The 16,498-nt window shown below is 37.3% G+C and overlaps 1 protein-coding gene across 1 annotated transcript in view; it reads left to right on the top strand.

The window, feature by feature from the left end:
• Positions 1–16,498, top strand: part of SV2C (synaptic vesicle glycoprotein 2C) — a 77,554-nt gene that overhangs the window by 49,227 nt on the left and 11,829 nt on the right. Inside the window, exons 4-9 of the mRNA XM_010296740.1 lie at positions 5,011–5,144; positions 5,299–5,388; positions 9,702–9,812; positions 12,044–12,132; positions 12,508–12,672; positions 15,505–15,638. Of these exons, the coding sequence (XP_010295042.1) occupies positions 5,011–5,144; positions 5,299–5,388; positions 9,702–9,812; positions 12,044–12,132; positions 12,508–12,672; positions 15,505–15,638 (723 nt within the window). The remainder of the gene's footprint in view (positions 1–5,010; positions 5,145–5,298; positions 5,389–9,701; positions 9,813–12,043; positions 12,133–12,507; positions 12,673–15,504; positions 15,639–16,498) is intronic.

The raw sequence follows: 16,498 nt of genomic DNA, 5'->3' as shown, positions 1-16,498 counted from the left end.
GTTGGATGGGGCTCTGAGCAACCTGCTCTAGTTGAAGATGTCCCTGCTCATTGCAGTGGTGTTGGACTAGATGATCTTTAAAGGTCCCTTCCAATGCAAAGATTCTATGATTCTATAATTCTATGAAATTACAAGCAGCTGACCCGCTGAGCCAATGGGTTTGTAGAGTATCTATCTATATAGACTAAAAATAACACTGCCTTTCCCATGTGATATATTAAAATATTAATTATTAATTCCCTGTGATTAATAATCTAATCACAGGAAAGACAGGCGTTCTGATCTGTTACTGGAATTTCGCATTAATACAGTTACAGAATAATTCTGAAAACATTATTTCTGCACTTGTTAAAAACCCTGTATTTCATTGTCTTGTAAAAATCTCTAACTGAGCTTCCTCAAATGTATAACTTACCTGTTCTATTTTTTTCCTGTTTTCGTGATGTTTTGCTATTACTCTAACGAGTACAACTAAATACATGAGCTATATATATGGGCTCAAATCCTAGATGTCTCTCACAGTTAAACTTGGTAATACCAGGGCAGGCTAAATATAAGTTCAGTAATAATGTATTTCTATGCTGCCAGCTGCAAAGTATTTCCAGTCCTCCTTATAATTTTGATTTATTTTAGATTTGGGAAATACTCAACAAAACAACAGTTAATAGAAGTCTTACAATTTTTATTAGTGTGGTAATGGTGCCACCGCGTGGCTAGAGCAATCACACATCTTAGCTGTTGGAAATTTTTCACGTTTTGAAACATTAGGAATTGAGGCTAGAAAGCTGAGTTCTGACCAAAGATTGTGTGTTAAAGCAAAAATAAGTAAAGTTATAAAATCATAGAAAGGACTCTGCAGAAGAACCTATGGGGTTTATGACCTCCTGGAAATTCTTTGGCTATCTTTCTCCTCCGCCCTTTGTTTTAGGGATATTCTTGCACCTACTCCCTCGTTTCATCTAACAAAAGATATAAGTTTATGCAAACTTGGCTTTTGACAATTTCTGACACTGCCATGAATCTAGTTCCTCTGATTCCTACTAAATGACTAACAAAAGTTGTTACCGAGAATGATCAGTCTTTAGCTAACCATGCCATAAAATCCCTATATTTGGTTAGGATTTCTTTGCCTACATTAGTCTCTTAGAAAGGTGTTTCACAACCTTATTCCTGTGGTATTTAGAAACCTTCCCCTTGCTAGCCAGTATTTATATGGAACCTGTAGGCACCCATATTTTTCGTTGCCCACATTGCACTTTAATGTAACCCTTATGGATTTGTGTAGAGCTATCATGTTCCCCTTCAGCTCTCATTTTGGAAAGTTAAACAAATCATCCTCTCCAGTAATCTGACCACTGTAAAAGATGATCCTTGTCCTTGAAGATACCCGCTGTTTATAAGGTAACATACACTTACAAAATTCAGCATAATAAGTATATTCTGAATTAGGTATTTATTCAGAAAGTTTTGAAAGAAATGGTCTTTTCTTTCATGTGGAGCAAGAATTTGTTTATAATATCCTTTTAATTTATTAATATTATGGAGCAGATGAAATTCTGTGTTGGGAGGGCAGATTTTGTTGACATTGAACTCAACATATAAATTGCTGATTAGATATAGATTAACATCCTGTACGTTTTGGTTTTAATCTGCTGCTGTGGTTTCTGTAATCAGTAATTGCCATGTCTGTGATGACTTGGCCCTTTCCAGCAGTCAGTAAGGTGAGAGGGTGGTATTCGGCACAAAAGTCGCTGCAGCCGCTTCAGATTCGGTCCTTGTGGGGTTTTACATTGCTCTACAGCACGTAATTCCCAAGGTGCACGTGGGCCAAGTGTTTTAGCAATTCATAAAACGTTGGGACTTGCCACCGTTTTCAAGATGAATGACTTTGGAATATGGCAGAGCCGGGGAGCAAGGGTGAAGTTTAGCTCTGAACGCGACCGTGTAGGGCTGCTCTGTTTTTGCTATTGGGGCATAAATCAGGGAAGAGGGAAGCAAATTGAGTTACAGCCAAGAGCACACTTCCATTTGGTTTCAAAACTTAACGTGCAATAGGAATGAAAGCCACTTCGTGAGCTAAATTCACAGCTACTCTAATGGCTCTATTTTCCAGGTTAGCTCATGGCCTAGGAAGATGGGTTGTATTAAATGGAAGAATGAGTTTAAACCTGCTCTGCATTTAAAGTATATGTTTGTTTTGCTGATCTAGTGCTGGTGCTGGAATAGCCAGGAGAAATGTCTCAAGAAAGCTGTGCTGCAGCTGGCTTTTTCCCTACCAATTGCTTCTTATAATCCTGACATTCACTGTTATCATTAATGCAGCAGATATGTTAAATCACAAGATAAATTGCAGCAGCTAATACAATACATAGAGAAGAAGGTGGAAGAGCAATAAAAACCATAATGAACATTTCACTTGACATGCCCCTCAGGTATTTTGAGGCATAAAAAAGATATTTTGCAGATTGTCGGGACGACAGCAGGATAAACAGTGCACTCTGCTTTTAACTAGCAGTAGTATGGTTCACTTACGTTAATAAATGACACCTTAAAATAAATTATCACCAACATTTTCCAGGACTGGCTACAGAGCACAAGATGGTGCGTTTGTTTTCTAACAGGTCTAAAGCCAGGTTGATTTCATTTACCACAGAAGTGCCCTTTTTGCAGCTCAATCCCATAAAACATAAACCAGAGCGGTGGGAGGCAGATTGTCTAAATATACCGGTGGCCCTGTGTGTTTCTGGGACAGTTTCTCATGACAAGAAGAGCCAGTACTGTGACCACGCTGTTCTGAGGATGAAAACGCTGCTGCCGTGACGCCTTCCCCGTGGCACCAGCAGTTGCGCGGCTGCCCAGCGAGTCGGAGCAGCTCACCGCTCTGACTGAAAATCAACTTTTTCTGCGTTCTGTATCACGTGATTCTGTGCTATAGTTTAAAATACATAGCAAAGAAGATGATTCTAATGATTACAATAGTCATCATGGGTATAAAATACCCAAAACACCTATATGGTTTCTAATTGCCTTATGAACTCACTCTAAACCTTTCCTTCTTTACTTCCTTCCCTTCCCAAACTAGATGTAAAGTATGCCCATATTATTTAAGATTTGAAATTCTGTAAGATCAAAAGTTGACATTTTCCAAAAATTAGTAATAAGCGAATTTTAATACACTTTTATATGTCTTTTTGTTTTATTTTTTAATCTTCAATTTTCATTCCAAGTTTTATTTTGGAATAGAATTTAACATTAAATTTTAGACGGCATCTTTTTGCTGGAGGGAACTTCGGAGGGGGAAAGGCATGTTTATCTTGAGCCTTACTTAAAAAAAGTAGCATGGCATTCCAAGATCATTGCCAACACTGTCACAGGTTTTACCTTCTACCTTCCTGAGGTAAAGGTGGCACGGCTAAATGAGGCTGTAGAACAAGCCGATATCATTTCAGAAACACAGAAGATTTGTAGAAGACCAGAAAAAACAGGTCCCCATGGGTGCGGATCAAAATGTTTCACCAAGCTGTTGATAAAGAGCAAAAATAAATCATGGGTTGACTGTGTTTTTCATATGGTAACATGTAAGTACTTTAATATGAGAACAATTTTTTTTCCAAGAATGTAGTTATGATCCACAGTATGAGGTCTTTAAATTCCAAAATACACTGTACATTTAACAGATAAATACCTCCTTTGAAGAGCTATTTAATAGGCCATTTGGTACCATGTTGTACCAGCTATTTACCGACATCCAGACAGATTTAATTAACTATGTCTTTTGTCTAGAAAAATCAGTTAACAAAGAAATATATCAGACTAATCTGGCATCAGCTCTTTCATTAGCCAGGATTCCATTTTCTTCCAGAAACCTCTCCTGTCCTTTATTGTTATTCTTATCTTCCACTCATCTTTTAATAAGTTATCCTTGAAAATTTTACTTGAAAATTTCCGCTGTATTGAAGCCAGACTAAAAGGCCAGGTAGTTACCCAAATAATATTTGGTAAGTTACCCAATAATATTTCATAAGAATTTCTTAAAGGAAATTCTTACGTTTCTTACAATTCTAGCATTTCAGTAGCCCAGTCATAATACACCAAACAATCAGATATTTTATTAAAAAGCTGAACTACCAGCCCTGCAGTTTCATGTACAGATTTTCCAGTATTGCCTTTTGTGTTCTTCTCAGTATATTTTAACAATGGCTTCTACAGCATGTTATTAGTCAGCACTCAGATGTATCTCAAGATCAGTTTTTCAGATGAGGTAAGTTGTTTTCCTGTTGTTCTTTTTTCTTAATCTCTTTATATAATCATAAATTCTCTCTCTACTTCAGTGTTAAGTTGCTCATCTCAGATAGAAGTTTAAATAGTGAGTACATTTTCCTGTACATCTAGTTATGGGGCAGGAGGCACAAGTGCCAGTTTACTTTTAACGGAATTTAAGGAGTTGTATAGTGCTCTGGAACAAGACCCAAACAGAACTTAGGCACTGTAATTTATTTTTGTGTTGCAGTGTATTGCACTAGGATACTCTTATTAGGAGTACTGAAATTAATTTTTTGTAGAAAAAGTTAATAGCAATGAGGAAGGCTGTAAAATTCCATAAACTGTATCATCTGAGTTTAGATTTTTAATTCTCCCTTCTTCCGGTATTCACAGAAAACTATTTCTCTGTATATGTAATCTTACATATGTTTATGGTGTCCCTGTTTGGTTCACATAACTACCTTCATGCAGGTTTTGCTAAGAGACTTGAAAGAGGTTTCTTCATCCATGTGTAAGGAAGCCTCCCACGCTGCATAAAATACCATTTTCCAGCATGACTAGTCACATGCAAGAAGCTGAAATTCATAGTCTAATATTATTTGTGAAATCATCGATATTTGTAGAAATAGAAGAGATCAGTCAGGCTTGATTTAAATACAGGTATCATTTTGCATCTTCAAGAAGCTGCATACTCCCACGTACAATGCCTCTTATTTCTCTACATTTTGTGAATTTCTGCTTTCATAGGATGGAGTTTCAGCATGGGCTCTGCCTACCAGTTCCACAGCTGGCGAGTATTCGTGATTGTCTGCGCACTGCCTTGTGTCTCTTCTGTGGTAGCCCTCACCTTTATGCCAGAAAGCCCACGTTTCTTGCTGGAGGTATAACTTTCCAACCCATTCTCAGATTCTAGTCAAAATAATTTCTGTGTTCATCATGACCTCTACATAACAGGCATTAAGATTGTTCATTGACTATAGTGAATATATTAATCTGTATGCACATTTTGTTTAAATGTTTTGATGAAACGTTTAGGTTGGAAAACACGATGAAGCTTGGATGATACTCAAGCAAATTCATGACACAAACATGCGTGCTCGTGGTCAGCCTGAGAAAGTCTTCACAGTGAGTATTGCTTTTAAAGTTAATTGCTTAGCACATTAGGGAGCCTGTTAACTGGCAAGGTCTGGAGGGCTTAAAAAATCAATATTAATATTCTGCATGACAAAGACAATCATTTGCACTCTAAATACCTAAATATAAGAACCAAATTCCTACTGAAATTTTTATATATACAGCAGATGTCAAGACATCAGCCTTTTGCCAGCATATTCTTGACTCTATGAAACCACAGTGTGATAATTTTCTCTGGTGTACCAAGATACTTAATGGACTCCATCTGTGTTTTGTTTATTAAGTTTACTTTACCCTTAATAAAAACAGTAGTCACATAGAAGCCCACATTAGTTGGTTGTTCTGTCTTTAAAGCTTCTGAAATTATTTTGTTGTTTTTATCAGCTAAAATAGTTGTTAAAATGCATTTTCACTTCTATGAAATAGTAATTTCAGACATCTAATTTTCTCAAATTATCTTCGCAGCTCAACTGCATCTTGTTGACTTGCAGGTCTAATGATAAGGCCATAGTCCAAGTATTGATGGGTTGTTTCTATTTGGAGGAGAAATTGGCAATTCAGATGTGGGACTTCTTTATGGCATCTACCATATTTATGAATAATATACACAACAACTTTGTATTCCTGGATGCAGTAGGACCAAATAGCAGAAAGCATTTTCTTGTTTTGAAATCCAGATGCCTTTCCTTGTGCTGTGCTGTGGGAGTGCTGGCACTCTGCTCCCTCTCAGAGCCATGTGTGGGATGTTTTTCCTGTTCCAGAGCCTGTCTTCTTACTTTAATGCACACATAACTCAGCTAAGAAACCCTCATAAAGGTTCTGCATTTGCAGGCAGTCTCAAGGAATGGTCATCTGACCATATAAATTTATTCCATTAATACTTGTGGTTTATTGCCTTGGGTGCAGTTTCCATTGCCTCCATTTAACTTTTTTACACCAAAAAGTTCAAGAACTCCTATATTTAGCCTAAAAGAAGGCTGGTTAGCACATCTATCATGTTAAATCCATGTTTATTGACACACCGGTGACCTACCCCTAATCCCATCTAACCTAATATTTTATTTTCTGATTTCATTGACAAGTAAAGGGATTTGCCTAACACCATACAGCTAGGGTGTAATTTCACAGTTGGCTCTTGCTGATCTGAGCTGCTTTTAGACAGAGGATGCCTGCCCCCCGTTACTCTTTGTTTTTCTTCAGTGTTGATATTCATTGACTGATTGCACAGTCAGCCGTAGCACAGACCGTGTCCCTCTACAGTGTTGGTTTAGGCACAAGGAAGACAGAAATGTGCTGGGACAAAAGGTGGGAGGAAGGATCAGCCAGCCTCACATCAGTCTGACGTAATTGTAATCATGTCCTAAAGCAACTGTGGAGAAGAAAACAAAGCACATGCTTGTTGTTTCCAGTTCTTGGGATCTAACAAGTCCTTGTCTCTATGGTTTTTAAAATGTGACACTGAACCATATGAACTCAGCATTTTATATATAGCAATTTTTGTTAGTTGGTCAGCCGTGAAGAAGGCATGAATAAAGAAAAAACACCACTTTCTTGGAATTTTTGCCAGTTTCTGCCATGAACATTGAGAAGACTCAACTCCAGATATCAAGGAGTTGAAGGATTAAAAATACTGTAATGTATGTCAAGGTTACACATGCATAGAAGTCCCTATTTTTAGCTTGCATTAGAAAATGCATCATTGTCTCCTCATTGGACAGTATCAGCACATCTTGTAAAGCCCAGAAAACAAAGAACTTACACGTAATCTGTTTGGCACATCCTTTTAGTCTCTCTTTTTTTAAGTTAGTCCTGGATATTTGGACATTTTATCTCAGTAGTTTATTCACACAGCTCTCCTAAACCCCATTGCGTCATCCACTACCATTCTATGACTTATGCATTACTATTTTCCTCCACTTCATCTCACTGGTTACATCAGATACACTTTGATAATACATTTTCTAACTCTACAGCTGATGCAACTTTTTCTCCATTACTGCTATAGTTTTAGTGTGCTTTCCTTTCATATGTTTTCCTAATTATATTGACGTCATCTTTTCCTAGAAGCTTTTTTCGCAAGTCATCTTTATTCTTGTTACTCATATTATTGAGGATTTTATCTTCAAACCCTTCAAACAGAGAAAGCATTAACTGATGAACAGTTAGTTTTATAGTTAGAAACTCTAAAATGGATGTATTCTAGTTACTGACTGTGGAGGTGGTGGCTCTTAATACTCTTGAAAATCTCTCCTGTGAGAGGTGACACTAACAGTGAAGGTAGTAAGTTGATAGTGTCTTCTGTTATGGGACTACCCAAGTGTAATGTTTATATACATGCTTAATTACCTTCCCTGGATCCTTAAAATAAGCATTCATTAGATCTATTGGTTTAAATGTTTAAGTAAAAAAAATCTTTGTATCCTTAAACCCAAAATTGTCTCCACTCTTTCATTGCCATGTATTAATTAATATTTTTGTCTGCAAATATTTTCCTTTGCAGCATGTCTTGATTTTGTAAAATTTAAAACATTGCATGTTTCTAACCATTTATTTTAAACAGAAGTTCCATTTTCATTAAAATACGTATATTTTATTGTTTTTTCTTTCATTCTTCATACACTGACAGCTGAATTTGCATGGTCCAGATGGACCATTGTCCTGATTCAATAGGACTTTTCTTATGTTAAAGAGCCATCAAGGCTAGAGGCTTTTTGTCCCCAGTCACATACGGTGGTTCTAGGATATATACATGTTTCCTCCAGCCTCCACAGCTCCAGATGAGCCAGGTGGCCAGGACAGGCAATAAAATGCTGACCCTGAGCCTACGAGAGTGGTACTGGTTTATACACCGCGATTCAAGATGCATGCCCTTTCTGCCCGGAGGCGTGGCATGTAAGCATGTCCATACGTACAAGGTCTCAGACAATCTTGGAGGACTCAACTCAGTCTCTTGTGTAACATGTTTTATAAAAGCAGTTTACGAAAAGCTTAAAATCAATTGAATGATGCAGACAGGATTATTGATATTGGGAGAGGCATGACGAGAAAGGTACAGGCTTTTGATATAGTCATGGTTCGGCAAGAGGGTGAGCTGCAGTATTTCAGAGATGAGGGTGGTTATAGCTGAAACCACTTAGTGGGCTTTTGTTTGGTTTTGTTCACGGGATGAGGCTGCTGGTGCATCTTAAACAGTGTACATCTGTAAAAGCAGTGGGCTGAACCGTCAATACTGCTGTTTTCTGATGTCCTGTAATCCACTATTACACCTCCATAGGTGGTGGTGTCTTCATTCTGTCCTGAAGCTATTGCCACCTTCACAAACTGCAGACAAATATTACACATTCAGTCTGTTGCTTCCTCCCTCCTTATAAGCCATTCCCTTTCCCCATTTTATTTATTTTCTTTCCATTCTCTATTTGTCTTCTTTTAAAATAAACTGTGGATAAATACACTGCCTTTTGTGATACCGCTATAAACCTGGGACCAGAGCAGAAGCCAAAACCATACAATGGTATAAGTTTGTCAGGTCCCATGTCTGGAAAGACATTCTTGTACTGCTACACAGGAGAGTGCAAGTGAAAATTAACATTGTAGGCAACATCACATTCTCCGTCACTGGTAATTCTGTATTTTCCCCTGATGTCTGTTTATCTCATTTCACTTTAGATGAAGTAGATGATTGCTCATAACAGCAATAACACGTGTGGTTCCAGATCATTTCACCTAACTTTTTCTCATTTTTCCCATTAAAAAAGATAGTTAAACTCAGCACCCAAAAGGCAAAGAGAGTTCCCTGTCTAACACTACAGGAAATAAGAACAAAAGAAAAATGTTATTCAACTATTAATTCTTGAAATTTCAAATACGTCTATTTTCATTACTGTATCTTTAATCAATAGATTTTCAACAATGTTGTGACAGCAAGTCAGAAACAACTTGATAGCAAACTCTGGACGTGGTTTAACTGAGGGTTTAAATAATGTGTTATCCTTTGTGGCATTAGGGGTATGTACAACATCACTCTAGCAAAACCTGACAGTAACAGCTTGTTTCTGTCAGAGGGAATGGATTTCCTGCATGGTTTGAAAGTAGAGCTTTTCCAAGACAGTTGCATGCATAATGAACTTTGTCATTATAGTGTGCTACTATTCCTTTGTATTTCTAAAGCATTTCTCGTGTATACACAGGTTTAATGTCTTCTCGGGTTTAGTCAATGGGATTTATTAAAACCTTCCAATACTTCTCGACAGGCAGTTAATGATTCAAGAAAATGCAAATATTTGCTGTTCTGTTTTTATTTCTAGGTTAACAGAATCAAAACTCCAAAGCAGATAGATGAGCTCATAGAAATAGAGAGCGATACAGGAACTTGGTACAGGAGGTGTTTCGTTAGAATTCGCACAGAGCTATATGGTGTAAGTAACAACATCTCTGTTCATTCTGTACTTACCTTTCTTCTTTTTAACTAACCTTCAGAAGTGGGATGGAATGATGGAGCTCCTGCTGGTGATAGCTGCAACACTATATTTTCCATGCAACTGGGAACCGTTCAGGAACCAGCACAAGGTTCTGGTTTCCTGACCCAGAGGAGGCACAGAGGTTGGTCCCAGCTTCTGAGGAGGAAAATGCTGCATGGGTCTTCACATAAGTGATGGCTAGTAGTTACATAGCCATATTCCCAAGCACCACACTGTAGGAATCTACCACTGTACTGGGAATGCATATCAATATCTACCTATGGAAAGAGGTGACACATGATGAGAGGAAACATTATCAGCATGAACTTGAGGCATCCACGTTACTTACAAATGGGAAAGTTGCGAATAAATTGTGTAAATTAATGTCAGTAAAACCTTTCTAAGGCATTATATCTGCATGTATTTTTAGGCATGTCAAATGTTTTACCAGAAAACTACATTAGAGCTATTTCAGAAAGTTTAATACAAGTTTACTGGAACTGTGCTCCATATCATTTTTTACATTTCTGCAAAACTAAAAATATGCAGTATCTTTGAATTTTGTAATAAAACTTGATAAAAGTCTCATTAATTAAAAACAAAACAAAACAAAACAAGTTAAAGTTCAAAACTAGCTTTTCACAGCTGTTAAAAATGTGGCATCTTAGAGCTCTCCAGAGCTGTGATGAAGTGTTGCAAACCAAGATTTGCCACAAAATTGTTTTGCTTGGAAAAACGGCATTTTTCCTACAAGAAAAAAAATAATCCCGAACGTGTCAACTTTTATAGCTATTTGTCCAAAAATGGAGTAGTTCAATATTGAAATGTTATGACTTGGCCTTGTTACTAAACCAGCTTTAAAGGAATTGCAGCTTGGTTGTCTCGCATCCTTCTTATCTCACTGGACTAGCCCCTGGATCAGGGCATCTTCCTTGTTGCATGATGTGTGCTGAAACCTCCTAGGACAGACTGCTTCTTCCCTTCAAAAGGAGGAGATCATCTTGAGATGAGGGAGAGAGGAAAACACCATTCTCAGTCAGCTCTGCTGTAGCATCTCTGAACTGGATGTAGTCCCAGCTTTTCCTCATATGGTTAAAGCATCAATTTGTACCTATGATAAGTTATGATGGATCAGACTCTGAGTGTGTTCCATTGACTTACGGAATATAGTTTGTCTAAACTTGAAGGAGTATAATACCAGGAAGTGAGAAGAAAATATTTCTGACAAGATCTCTGGTTTATTTGAGATAGTGAAATGAAATTGTCTAGAGATTAGGGAAGTTTGAAGAGACCAGAGCAGGGGGGAATTAATGGACACAGTCCACACTGGTGGATAAAAAATTTGATATGAGCCAGGAACATGTGCTTGCAGCCCAGAAGGCTGCATAAAAAGCAGTGTGGCCAGCAGCTCAAGGGAGCTTATTCTCCCCATCTACCCCACTCTGCTGAATCCCTACTTGTCATCTTGTGTCCAGCTCTGGAGGCCCCAGTACAAGACAGGCATGGACCTGTGGGATTGGGTCCAGAGGAGGGCCACAAAAATGATCACAGGGAGGGAACACCTCACCTATGAGGACAGGCTGAGAGAGTTGGGGTTGTTCATCCTGGAGAAAAGAAGCCTCTAGGGAGATCTTACTGTGGCATTTCTATATATAAAATAGGCTTATAAGAAGGATGGAGAGATACTTTTTACCAAGGTCTGTAGTGACAGGAGAAGGGATAACAATTTTAAACTGGAAGAGGATAGATTTGGATGGGACATGAGGAAGAAATTTTTTATGATGAGGATGGTGAAACACTGGCACAGGTTGCCCAGAGAGGTTCTAGATGTCCCATCCCTGGAATCAAGGTCAGATTGGATGGGGCTGTGAGCAATCTGATGTAGTGGAAGATGTCCATGCCCATCCCAGGGGTATAGGACTAGATGATCTTTAAAGGTCCCTTCCAACCCAAACCATTCTATGATTCTATGAAAAGAAGCTGGAAAGTCACAGAACATGCACAACCTGGTTATAGATGGAGATTAACATACTTGTAAGAGAGGTACAGCTATGACCAGTATCAAAGAGCTAATCTGCTCACTCTGATGCCCTGAAGAAGCAAGCCAATCAGAATAAAAAAACTTCTATCATTTAACAAAATTGTTCAAAATGTGATTTAAAATAATTGTATTTCCTAATAATTTACAGATTTGGTTGACATTTATGAGATGCTTCAACTACCCGGTGAAGGATAATACAATCAAACTTACAGCTGTGTGGTTCACCCTGTCTTTTGGGTAAGAGTGGTTGAGATCTTAAACCATTTTTAATAGACTTGACAGACAGAAGAATCATCTGCATGCAAACCTCTGTCACTATGATGATTCTTTTTATTCAGAAAGGTTTTATTCAGTCTCTTTCCATAAAATGCTGTATTTATTGGTCTCATCAGTCTGTTCTTGATTGCAAATCTGACTCATCAAGAATATCTGCTTCAGAAAACTGATATGTTCTGGGGTCAGCATCTTTCAATGTTTTTATTTTATCGATGATTTTATCATGATGGAACAACTGCTGTGTCACGTAAGCAGCTGAGAGAGTTGCTCGTCCTCACCTCGCACAGATTTCAGAACAAGTGAGATTGGCAACTGAGTTTTTTCTGTTTTTCGCAGCTACTATGGCTTATCTGTCTGGTTTCCCGATGTCATTAAACATCTGCAGTCAGATGAGTACGCGTTCCGAGTGAAACATTTCCACAATGAGGAGGTTTCACATTTCGTCTTCAACTTCACGCTGGAAAATCAGATTCACAGCAATGGAGAATACATCAATGACAGGTTTAGAGATTCCCTAATATCCTGACTTGGCTGGAATAAACAAATGCATGTTTTAAAGCATGTCCTAATAATATAATCCTTTTCTCCATTAGGTAATGATAGAGGGTTTTGTTACTTTTTAATGGGAATTTACTTCTGTTCTTGATTTCTTATGACTCATGGAGCATGGGGAGAAGTGGACCTATACATGCCCCGGTGTTTCCTGTGTGAGGATCCCCCATGCAAACCCCACTTCCATTCCGAAAACACTAAGTTAACAGTAGTTCCTTTCACAGTGGGATTTAAAGGTTTTCAGACCCAACACATGTGGCATATTGTATGGGGCTGGGGAAGGACATACTTTCATCTCTGTTGCCAGTTCTTTTCTTATATCGATGAAAGATGCTTCTGTGAAAATGCTGAACATTGAGAGGTTAGGATCTTATCACAGAAAATTAAAAGCTAAATGTTACTGTAAATCAATAAAAAGTATGAACAGCTCTGAAGCAGGAAACAACATGTTGGCAATGCCTTTTGTGTTTTTTAACTGAATCCAAACGTATTAAGGCTGTATCTGGACTTACAGATGACTAGATAACTTAAGGGAAAATTAAACACAGCTGGTTTAAGTATCTGGTTTCTCTTAAGAAATATACAGAACAACCATGTGAATGGTCTCCTGGATGTCATGGTGCTAAGTAATTATTATTTCCATAGGAAAACCTATACCTAAGTGAATAAAATTAATGATTTTGGTAATATGGGGTTTTGTAAATTATTTTTATAAGAACTTGAGTTTTGGCTCAGTTAAAGGTTTATGCACTGCAGACAAAAAATAGCAGTTACCTCATTTTTAAACTAGCCATAACGTCCCAGTTCTGTTCCTTTCCGGGAAGTAGATGTTCTCCTAAAAGCAAAGAACCCTTTTCTGCCAGTAACTGCCAGCACTCTGGCAACCAAGGTCTTATCAGTTTGAACTGAAAAGTCTTGTAAATCACTAAATCTAACATTAATCTGCTCTAAAACACCAATGTATTCTTTCAAATGTGCAAAATTTAATAGGCCTCTGACAGTTGTTTGAGATTCACAAAACATTTCCACAGAAGTATGAACTCATTTCATATTCTTCCTCCACAAACGTTTCAAAACTCCACTTGCCCTCAGTCCCAGTGTTGCCTTCATGTTCTTTCTTGACTAGAAGTTCCATCAATACTTGACTTTTTACTTCATTACATTTCTGTTGGGTTTTAATTCAAATCATTGCAACACCAATTTTAATATAGTCACAATATGTTTCCTATCTAAAGGTAAAAAGTACATCAGAAGAATGCAGGACACGTAGTCTGTCCTTTCTGTTCCAACTGACTAATGTAATTGCTAAACTTACTTTATTCTCCTCTGGAATTAGACTACATTTTAAAATGGAAAGTGCTATATGAAAAAATGATAATGAGTTGACACTGAACACCAGCCTGATTTTATCAGTCTGTCACAAATGATAAATGATACAGTAACTAAAACTAATGGGCTGAAAACACCATTCTTGTGACCAATACACAAAGAGAATTCATTAGCTAGTAAGACTTTTCCTGTGATAAACACAATTAGCTTTTGCTCTGCTTTCTCAAAAAATGTGATTCCAACAACTTTATTAGTGAGAAAGTTTAATTCCTACTATTTCATAGATAGCATATTTTGTGTGTTCCTATTCCTACTATTACTCTTGTAATATGAAAAATACTTAGCTAGTTTTAAATAGAGCAGAGCCAGGTCTGTGTTCAGAAGGCTTTGTCATTTTAACAGTTCTTAGTGCCGTATAACAATTAAAGCACTGCTTTTCAAACTGTTGCCACTTTGGGTGAAGTCTGCCAGCAGACTTTTCCAGTTGTAGCTTTTCCCACAACTTCATGTGGAATAAAAGACATTGCAAAAATAATGATGTATCATTACATCTGTCCTTTTTTTTGTTAGCATAATGATGTTGTTTGGTAGAATTATATTTAAAAAAGGATTACAGCATTGTTTTAGTCTGGTAATATTGAGGTAGAAAGTTACTGCTAGTAATACATTTGTCATTCACTTTTTCTATCAATGATTTGATTGACAGTCTTGATCAAAGACCTAGGAGTTAAAGGAGAGTCAGTAGGAAGGAGGATGTTCAGAAATAAGAAAAGCAACTGACAATTTGTTTATACCTGTTTTATGTACACAGTAATTGCAATTGCATCCACAAACACAGGAGTAACAAACACATGTTTCCAGTTAGGTATCTAGCTATATAACTGTCAATGTAATTGTTGTGTTCATGTTGAACCATTTTGCAAAACCATTTTTTAACACTTGGACCAATATGTTTTGCATTTGAGCCTGACACAGTGCCCAGTGTGTTCATCCGGAGAAATAAAGGTTCTTTAAAAAATTGTTTTGTTCCAGCTTGTTGGTACCAGCAGGTGCTTGTTTGTTCCAAGAGACTGAGTTTCTGAAGCATGTTCTCTCAAATTCTGATGTCAATGTCAAATTACAAGTAGTAGTAACTTTACAAGGCTATTCCATGAATGTCATGACATAGGTTTTGGTTGATCATTAAGGACAAGTAATAACAGAAATATTATCAAAGAAATTGTATTACCAGTTGTGGCCTGGAGCTATGTGGAGCTATTTGTCTTACTAATGCTTTTTCAAAATGACAGTATTCTATGTTCAGCTAATCATTAATTACATCTCCAGAATGTCTTTAAGGAACCACTGTTTCAGGGTTTGAGATTTTTTAAACCTGTACAGCTGCATCAGCTTGACCTGTTGCTCTTCCTAACGTATGAAGAGAGACTGACAGAAATTATTTGTATTGGACAGGTTTGTTATGATGAAGTTTAAATCAGTAACCTTTGAAGATTCACTTTTTAAGAACTGTGTGTTTGAAGACATTACTTCGCTGAACACATACTTCAGGAACTGTACTTTTGTGAATACCACCTTCCACAACACAGGTATTACGAGAAAAAGCTCTGAACATCCATTGTTCAGCTGCGTGTTCTCATGTTACATTTATAATTTCTGGATTTCTAATAAGGCACACAATTCTTGTAGGGAATAAAAAGCTATAAAAAGCAGCAGGCCTCCGTAATCTTATAACAGAAAAGTGAAAAGATCACACCTGCACTAGAGATACTGCAGGCCTAATACTGACTCAGATAATAAACATTTATTTGATTTTAATAATCTCTAAAGAGGTTCCATCTGGAGAGGAGAAAATATATTTACTGGTTTACTGGTAGCTTTAATTGTGTTTTTATTTAGTCTAAATGGGACTGGTAAAATACTTTGTTCATCGTGCTTGCTGTGGTATAGTTCAGGATAGTTCAGGAAGTACCTAATCTATAATCATTTCCACTCTCTTAAGTATTCTAACAAAAATAAGAATGTGTATTTTCATATGTTTAAACAGAGGACTCTTTTTTTTTCAGTTTAATAAAACAGAAGTGAAAGTAGAACATGGGCAACTGAGTTTGTTGGAAAGATGGGGCTTTCCTGTAACTCCAGCAATCATAATAATAGTAGAGTTAGGTTTCAGAGCAAGCAACGCCCAGCTTTCTTTGAGTGGAAAGAAGATATTAATGATTTAGGGTCATAAGCCTGACAGGAGGAACAGAAATAAAGTGGAAGTATAGGTAGAGATCTCCGAAATGGTATCGGAAGAAGAATGGCCTGAACGGTTGCATGTAGTAACTGATCTGTGTTCAAGCTGAAGACCACGAGGCCTTCTCAGAAATGAAAATTACTTCAATCTGAATTCTCTAGCAAAGTTTTACTTTAAAGGATTTCAAACCAAACTGAGCATGATTGCCAG

This window comes from Phaethon lepturus, unplaced genomic scaffold, assembly GCF_000687285.1.
Source record: "Phaethon lepturus isolate BGI_N335 unplaced genomic scaffold, ASM68728v1 scaffold10151, whole genome shotgun sequence".
Taxonomy (NCBI): Eukaryota; Metazoa; Chordata; class Aves; order Phaethontiformes; family Phaethontidae; genus Phaethon; species Phaethon lepturus.
The sequence above is the reverse complement of the archived record's forward strand: the minus strand, read 5'-3'. Positions and strand labels throughout refer to the sequence as shown.